Source organism: Dipodomys ordii, unplaced genomic scaffold (genome assembly GCF_000151885.1).
Source record: "Dipodomys ordii isolate 6190 unplaced genomic scaffold, Dord_2.0 Scaffold54, whole genome shotgun sequence".
In the NCBI taxonomy this organism is placed as follows: Eukaryota; Metazoa; Chordata; class Mammalia; order Rodentia; family Heteromyidae; genus Dipodomys; species Dipodomys ordii.
This window is the reverse complement of record NW_012267270.1, coordinates 2986443-2995206: the sequence shown is the minus strand read 5'-3', so window position 1 is coordinate 2995206 and position 8764 is coordinate 2986443. Positions and strand designations below refer to the sequence as shown.

At 55.2% G+C, this 8764-nt stretch overlaps 1 protein-coding gene across 1 annotated transcript in view; it reads right to left on the bottom strand.

The window, feature by feature from the left end:
- Positions 1-6482: 6482 nt before the first annotated feature.
- The window catches only part of Aldh3b2 (aldehyde dehydrogenase 3 family, member B2), a 7726-nt gene continuing 5444 nt past the window's right edge, over positions 6483-8764 (bottom strand). The window contains exons 6-9 of the mRNA XM_013020880.1: positions 8366-8752; positions 7827-7993; positions 6922-7021; positions 6483-6667 (exon numbers count right to left, since the gene is read on the bottom strand). Coding sequence (XP_012876334.1) covers positions 6483-6667; positions 6922-7021; positions 7827-7993; positions 8366-8752 — 839 coding nt within the window. The remainder of the gene's footprint in view (positions 6668-6921; positions 7022-7826; positions 7994-8365; positions 8753-8764) is intronic.

Genomic DNA, 8764 nt, shown 5'->3' with positions numbered 1-8764 from the left:
GGAAGTGGCGCTGTAGCTCAAGTGGTAGAGCACTCGCCTTGAGCTGAGGAGCTGAGGGACAGCGCCCAGGCCCAGAGTTCAAGCCCCATGACTGACCAAAAAAAAAAAAAAAAGAAAAGAAAAGAAAAGAAAGCCTTGAAAAAGGAATTGGGGAAATTTGAAAAGTAAGGATTGTCCTTAAGACAAACTTCAGAAAGTTTAAGTATGTAGCAAATGGTATAGGTATGTCTTAAAATTGGAGCTTACAAGTACAGCTGGTATAAAATTAAGTTAACTGTGATACACGGAGTCAGGACTGGTGGAAGAAAAAAAATGTAAGGGGCTTTGGTACTGCTAATTTTGTTACAATCGGACCTTGTATACTCAACAGACTGGTGTCTTTTGTAAAAGAAAAAGATCAGCGCAGTCCCTCTATTAGTTCTGAGATCCCAATACCAAGCACTGAGAACAACTGCCATTCCACCTGGAAATATAGAGACCCCCTAAATTTTAAGATTAAAATTAGTCCAAAGAAAAAGGAGGGAATGAAAGATTAAAAATTAGAGTTACATTTTACAATTGCTAACTGCTGATTTTGCTTTTGTAAACTTGCTTGCACTAGCACCAACCCCTTCCCTGGAAATAAGGAATTGGGTAAAAATCTCAAAGTCCAGATATTGGCCCCAGGACAAGGTCTGTGGTCATAATTAAAGAACAAACAAGTACGTTTTCTTTTTAGTCCCTGTTCAGGAATTCCCCAAATGGGACCCTGAGATAACGACCATCTGGCAGGACTAGTGGATATGAACTCCCCTAAGGATGGGACCTTGAAATTAACGACCCTCTGGCAGGGAGTACCTGACAAAGTACCTGACACATTCCAGACCACTTCCCCTCCCCCCCTCCAGGATCGGAGATAGTGGCTATCTGGCAACCACTTCTAAATTACCCTAGAAGTACCCTCTAATTAGTTTAGAGCACAATAGCTTGCTAGCCTGACCAATTATTAGCCCCAGCCCTTCCCCCTCCCCTTTGTACCACGTCAATCATTTTACAAAGAGTGTTACTAAATTTCCTGCGTGGCAAAGTGATTGTTGGTGTATATGGTGTCCTTTAAATGGACCAATCATGGGACGCTTTGTGTTATGCATTAATCTTGTGGTTTTTGCCTTTAAAAAGGTTTGTAACCGCTGCTCAGGACTCTCTCCCTTCCCGAGGCAGAGAGTCTGTTTGCGCAAACGTCAAATAAACTCTTGCTTGTTGCATCTCCCGGCCTGGAGTCTGAGTTTCTGGGGCGCCCTCCCGTTGGCGAAAGTATCCTAGGGGACTAGGGTCTTTCAATTTAAGACAATTGTTACTTCCTAAATCCTTTCTTATCCAAAGAAATCATTTAATCAATTCCTTTCCCAAGGTTCTCTTTACTAACTTTCCTCTTTTGGTCAGTCATGGGGCTTCAACTCTGGGTCTGTGTGTTGTCCCTCAGCTCTTCAGCTCAAGGTGAGTACTCACCACTTGAGCTACAGGCACTATATGTCTGTCTGTCTATCTCTCTCTTTCTCTCTCTCTGTCCTTGGTCTCCTTCTTTTTCCTTCCTTCCCAGAGGCTTTCTGAAAGCCTACTTTCTATGACTGAACAGCAGCTGGAGTGTGACCCAGAGCCCTCGGCTCCTGCTACCCCACTACCACGTAAGGGAGGCTGGGTCTTGACCTAGGCCTATATTGACTTGAATGGTAAACTCAGTTGTAAGACCACTGGAAATCTCTCCCTCCCTCCCTCCCCTGCCCCCCCCATGGCCTCCAGACCACAAATAATTTGCCACTGGATCAACTACATTCACCCCCTCCCTCTGGGCATTGCAAGGTAAGGGTTCGTCTCTTCTTGAGAGTCCCAGAGGGTCCCAGAGACCATGCCTCTAACTGACTGGTTTTGGGTGACTCCCAGCCACTCAGGAGAGGATCCTGACAGCCTTGAATATGTATCCAAGTTCTTGGCTCTCTCCTTTCCTCGCTGTCACCCAAGGGTCTGGCTTGTAAGGACATGGGCTTAGCCGTCATTCCAGCTGACCGCCCTGTGGCTTGTGTCCTGGAGAGTGAGATGCAGGCTGGGTCCTGGGGACCCCTCCACATTTGCATAAAAATTTGGCCTCAGTATTGATTAGACAATCAGAACGGCTTGGAAATTTGGTCTCAGTACCATTTGGATAGTCTCAAGCACTGAACTAAATATGGCACTTTTGACCCCACATTCCTCCAACACAATGGCACGTGGTCACGAGACAGGATAACGTGGGGAATCGTGGCCAGGTGAGGGCAGCTCTGAAACACGATCATTAGAAACAGAGGAGCGCCATCTTTGCTTCAAAGAGACAACAGGATGGTTTCTTCCTGAGGGACGCATTCCTTACCCCAAGAATTAACACTTGTCTGACAGGGTATATGCCTTCTTGAGAAAATTGCTTCCCCAAAATTTAAGCAACCTCCTAGCCAACATTAACAGGGCACCTTCCTCATCTCAAGGATAAGGATCTGTTCTATGGCAGTGCCCCAAACATCCAGAAACTCAGAAAAGTAACACAGGAGTCATGGAGCGCCTATCTTTGTATGACTTTGAGGTCAGATCCCTGCCTTTACCATATAAATACCCCTAACACCAAAGAGCTGTGTGTTTCTCTCTTTCTCTCCCCCTCTTTCTCTGCCCCTGTTGAGTGTTCCCCTGCTTTTCTGTTTGTCGGGGGGTTTTTTTGGTCAGTCGTGGGGCTTGAACTCTGGGCCTGAGCGCTGTCCCTCAGCTCTTCAGCTCAAGGCTAGCGCTCTACCACTTGAACTACAGCGCCACTTCCAGTTTTTCTGGTGGTTTATTGGAGATAAGAGTTTCACAGACTTTCCTGCCCGGGCTGGCTTTGAATTGTGATCCTCAGATCTCAGCCTCCTGAGTAGCTAGGATTACAGGTGTGAGCCACCTGCTCCCGGCGTTTGTCTGCTTCTTGTCTGTTGGTCTGGTGGCCTGTTTGTTTTACTTATTCAATAAAGCTCCACCAAGTTTTCTTACTATCACAACTTGATCAGAAATTCTTATTCTGCTATCAAAGTCAAGGACTCTAAGTAAATAGTCCCTAGTTTTAAAGGGAAACTTTATTAACCCTCACCTACATCTGGTGACAGTCCGAGCTTCCCTATCCAAAGCTTTTTTTTACTTTAAACAAACTTATCCTTGTTGTTTCCATGGCCCACTGACCATGGGAGACCCTCCTGGTTTTCAGGAGAATTTCACCTCTGACCTTATCTGAAAGTGCAGTACTACCAGTGCCAGGGCCCCTACCACAAAATCCCGAATGGAACAACTTTAACCATAAGTCCTAAACAGGACAGTTTGGACAATAAATTCCCAGCAGGACAAGACAAAGAGATTCCTAAGAGTCTCACCCTCACGTGCATACACACCTCCAACCCCTCCCTCCGCCCGCTCTGTTTCTCCAACCTTGCTCAGTGTTCCTTGGAGCCCGTCTGCAGCCTTCACTGAGCCTGCTCTGGTCTGCTGAGGTCTCTGTCTCCTTGCTCTCCTTTCATCCACTCGATCTTTCCTAACCCTCATGACTCAGTTTCCTAACAGACTCCCCAATTTGGCCTCTTAAAGTGTGACTTCTCTGTATCCCTCTGATTGAGTTCCCATTTAACAGCTTCAGACAAGCAAGCTTCGAGAAGCTTCAGAGAAATGGCTGTTCAGCACTGGGAAGGTGGCTCTGTGGTAGAGTGCTTGCCCAGCATGTGTGAACACCGGGTTCGATTCCTCAGCACCACATACACAGAAAAAGCTGAAGTGGTGCTGTGGCTCAAAAAACTCAGGAACAGTGCCCAAGCCCTGAGCTCAAGCCCCATAACTGGTACGTGCGTGCACACGCACGCACACACACACACACAGACTGGCTGGGCACCAGCAGCTCACCCCTGTAATCCTAGCTACTCAGAGACTATGATCTGAGGATCACGGTTCAAAGCCAGCCCGGGCAGAAAGTCCATGAGACTCCAACAAGCCACCAGAAAACCAGAAGTGGCGCTGTGGCTCAAGTGGTAGAGCACTTGCCTTGAACTGAAGAATTGAGGGACAGCACCCAGGCCAAGTTCAACCTCCATGACCGACAAAAACAAAAAAGGTTGGTATCCTCCCTGCCCACATCTCTAGAGGGACGCAAGCTGCCTCTGCCCACTCCTCGGGTGACCTGCCAGCTACTTGCAGGTGACTCTTGGGATCACTTTCCAGGTATGAGTGTGAGTGTGTGTGTGTGTGTGTGCAGTCAATCGCCTGACTCCCTCCCAACAGCTCATGCCAACACGCGTGACACTCGTGGTGAGAGGGAGGTGGGCCCGCCGAGCAGGGACAGGCCCGTGTCTCCCATGTAATCCTGAGGCTGCTGAGGGGCTGGGGGGCTGGGCAGGTTTACATTCCTGTGTTTCTGTTTGTCTCTGTCTCTGTGTATGTGCTTGTATGCATGTGTCTGTCTGTCTGTGTGCCTGTATGCATGTATGTGTCTCTCTGTTTGTCTCTTTGTCTGGTACTGGGGCTTGAACTCAGGGGCTCACCCTCTCACCCAAAGCTGGTGCTCTACTCCTTAAGCCACACTCCTCTTCTGGCTTTTGGAGTTTAATTGGAGATGAGTTTTATGGACTTCTCTCCCCACGCTGGCTTTGAACCTGGAACTCCAAGCCTCCCGAGTAGCCAGGCAGCCTGGCCAGTGCCCGCAGCACCCAGTGTGTTTGTGTTCCTCAAGGGGCAGGCGTGCTGGCGGCTGGCGGAGGCCAGGGCTGGGGGCGAACCAGGCAGGTGACAGTGGCCCTCCCTTCCCTGAGAAGTGGCCAGATTTGGGAGATGTGGGAACAGAACAGGCCCAGACACGGGGAGGGGGGTGGGGGAGTTCCCTGGAGGGAGGAGCAGCTGCCAGGTGGCAGAGCAGGGAGAGGTCCTGGCGCGGCCACTGATGTCCACTGGGAGTTGGGTCCACTGGGAGTATGTTGGAGTGAAGTCCATGGTGGTGGCTAGGGGTGGCCTGACCTGGAGCCTTTGAAGTCCTGCCTTCCACACCTCGCAGCATTGTTAATTCTCAGGCCAGGCCTGGATATGAAGGCGCTCAGCCCAGCTCCTCAGCTCTCACAGCCTGCCTGGCAAGGAAGCGGCGGCGGGACGGCGGCCACTCTGCCGCATCGCCCACCCATGTGCTCCACTGGTTCACGGCCAGACGTCCCAGGCGCTGGGCGATGCTTGCTCTGGCTGGCTACTGTTGTCCCCAGTGTGCTGTGATGTGAGCAAGACACACGTGTACCTTCAAGGGGCTCACTGGGCACGCAAAGGCCTGGGCTCTGTGCTGGGCAGGCGGGAGGGGGGTGGGCGTGGACGCTGGTCCCTGGAGGCTGTGTGTTTGTCACGGCTACTGTGGTAGGAGGTCTGGTCACCATGCAGCGGCCCTCCCCACTGCCAGGCTTGGCATTCTAGAGTCCGTTTACACACCAAGCCGGGATTCTCTCACCCTTCTGCCTCCCTGCCGGCCTCACGACAGCCAGTGGCTCTTTCCCTCATGCCAGACCCTCCCTGCCTACTCCTTCCTGGGGGCCTGGGGGCCTGGGGGCCTGGTCTGTGGTGAGAGGAGGGTCACTCCACATTGTCATTTTTCTTACACACCAGTCTGGACTGTGGCCAATGACCACACTGGGCCCAGCATCTGCAGCTGAGTCTGACATCGGACCCTACTTGGACCCCATGATTGCTCCCAAATCTGCTAGGGTCAGAACACCAGGACAGCTACTCACTTGTAAGTCTTATCCCTCTCTCCATCCCTCATCCAAACACCTAAACCTCTGTTCACCCACCACCTGACCTCTCCTTCTCTTGCTCCCTTATGTGTTCTCCTCATTAATTACCCCTGCCTAGGTTCATAGCAGACATGACTAATCAATTATACCCACACTCCTGCCTGGACTCATAGCAGACGCGACTAATCAATTGTACACTCCCTCCTACTGACTCCACACACAGCACCAGAATCCTTGTGGATGACACACTTCAGGCAGATACCACCAGCTAGCCAGATCTGAGTTCAAGAGCAGGAGGTCACTCAGGATAGACAATCATACCCATCCTCCAGGTGTGAATAGAGCTGTTAGCAACCACTCTGTTTGGAGATCCTATTTATAGATCTGACAAAGGGAGTCCTCTTTAAACAGAGAATGTGTCCATCTTCAGGAAAGGGGGTTCTCTGCACCAGACCTAGCTAAGTAGAGAACCAGGAGGCTGCAGAGGGGAGTCTGATATGGAAAGGAACTAACCAGCCGCCCAAAGTTCCTGCCCACCTGGAGGCCCCAGAGGTGAGATCTCTGTATCCTGGACCAGGTTCCCGCTCTGAGAGGGCAGTTGAGGACATGAGAAGCACTTGGCAAGCCAGGGCAGGTGAGGGGCTGGGCAGCTGTGAGCAGCAGGACCAAGGAGTCAGGCTAGACAGGAGGGCTGCAGGGCCGTCACAGAAGGGTGCAGCTCTGGGAGCCCAGGGCCCAGGTGATCAGCTGCTGGTTCCAGGGACTATAGGGCGGGTAGCGGATATCGTTGACCTTCTCCAGGCCGGGGTTGCGCAGCAGGCAGGCGCGCTGGTGGGAGAAGGTGTCGAAGGAGAACTTGCCGTGGTACCTGCCCATCCCGCTGTTGCCTGCGCAGACACAGCGAGGTGAGTGTGAGGCTGGCATCCCACTCCCTGGCAGCCCCGCAGCCAGAAGGGAGTTCAGACAGCCAGGCCCTTCTGAGAACCACTTTCCAGATTGGGAAACGGAGGCCCTGCAAGGCTCAGGGCCTGGGTTAAGGTTAAACAGTGAGTGTAGACAGTCGCAGGTCTGAAGTACCAAACCCAAACTTCCTGGGGTGGGAGGCAGAGGGGGGCGGGGGGGGGGGGGGGCAGGGACTCACCCACGCCCCCTAGCGGCAGGGAGGGCAGCGTCAGGTAGATGAAGCCCTCGTTGCCGCCGAAGCTGCCGCTGCTGGTGCGTTCCATCACCTCGTTCACTACCTGGGGGAGGAGGGGAGGGCAGGGTGGGGGAGAGCCACGTGGCACGGTATCTGCGGTGTTCTCATGGCAGCACCGGCGGTGAGCAGCCCCGCCCTTGCCCGTGGGGAGATACCCCTGAGGGTCAGCCAGGGAAGGCTCGCCCAGGCCCCGAGGCAGGACAAGGGTTAGGACGTTGCAGGAAAGTGCAGGAATCCCACTGCAACCAGAGGGCCATGCTGCGGGTGCCAGCCTGTGCTGTCCCTCCCCACCCAATGACACAAAGGAGAATCTTTCCATGGCTCAGGGAAATGCCCAGAGAATCTCTTCTTGCAGATGGAGGCTGACCTGGTCAGGACAGATGGATGGCCAGCCAGGCATCGCACACAAAGTGTCGCCCCGACTCAGGCCTCGGCCGGGTATCCTGGGGCTGCCGTGTGCTCCCAGGCATACGGGGTCAGAGTCACCACGGACACCCGCGGGGTGTCCTCGGCTGGGGACACCACGGCTCGCCTCGGCTCCCAGGCCATGCCTTGGGCCTGAGTGGGAACCGGGACCCAGCGCTTTATTCTGGGATCTCCCAGCGCTGCTGCGTGACTTGAGAGACAGGCACGGGGAGGGGACACTGGCCGCCAGGCTCAGATGAGTGAGCAAGAGTGGAAGAACGCGGAGAAGACCCCGGGGAGCTGTCCATCAGGTGGGAGGGAGGGCAGGGACCTGCAGTCCTGGGAGTGACGGAGGGCCCTGTGTCCTCTGCTGCCACCCTCAGGCGGCGTGCTGACAGTGCAGGAGCCCCGCCCGCCCGCCCCGCCCCGCCGCGCAGGCGCACCTGGCTGCTGTTGGAGAAGGCATACAGGGCCAGAGGCTTCTCCCGCTGGTTGATGAAGTCGATGGCCTCGTCCAGGCTCCTCACGGTCACCAGGGGCAGGATGGGCCCGAAGATTTCCTCCTGCATCACGGGCTCCGTGTCCTGCACGTCCACCAGCACCGTGGGCGCTGTGGAAACAGGGGCGGCTCGGCCTCCAGGCTGTGGGCGCTGTGCCCCGGGGCAGGGAGGAGCAGCCTGACCCCCCTGACCCCAGGCTGCCGGCATGGGAGGGGCTGGGGTCCCGGCCTCAGGGGGCAGCACGAGGTGGCTCAGGGTTTTGAGCCACAGTCTGGGCGCCTGGAGCTGGGGTCGGAGCCCAGCGGGCCGGAGCTGTGGGGTCGGGTTTGGATGGGAAGAGTCGTGGCTCAGAAGCACAGGGGTCTGGGGCGCGGGTGTTCTGGACTGGGGTGCGGCACCGAGGCCCACACTGGGGTCAGCCGGGGCCCTTTTGTGAAGGGGCCCCGCGGGGGGGGGGCGCCTGGCCGGGAGCCGGGCCTCACCGATGTAGCGATCGCTCTCGTCGCTCTGGCCTCCGATGGCCACGCGGCCACAGCGCAGCAGCCCCTGCAGCCGCAGGAAGTGCTTCTGGTTGATGATGCGGCCCAGGTTGGGGGAGCTCTTGGGGTCGTCGCCATAGAAACGGGTGATGGCGCTCTGCAGGGCGGGCAGCAGCCGCTCCCGCGTCTCGGGGCTGCACAGGACGTAGTCGGGGGCCACGCAGGTCTGGCCGCTGTTGAAGTAGCGGAACCAGGCCACGCGGTTGGCCACGGTCTGGGGGTCGCAGTCGTCGTCCACATAGCAGGGGTTCTTGCCCCCCAGCTCCAGGGTGATGGGCGTCAGGTGCTTGGCGGCTGCGGCCATGACGATCCGCCCTACGCGAGGGCTCCCTGCGGACGTGG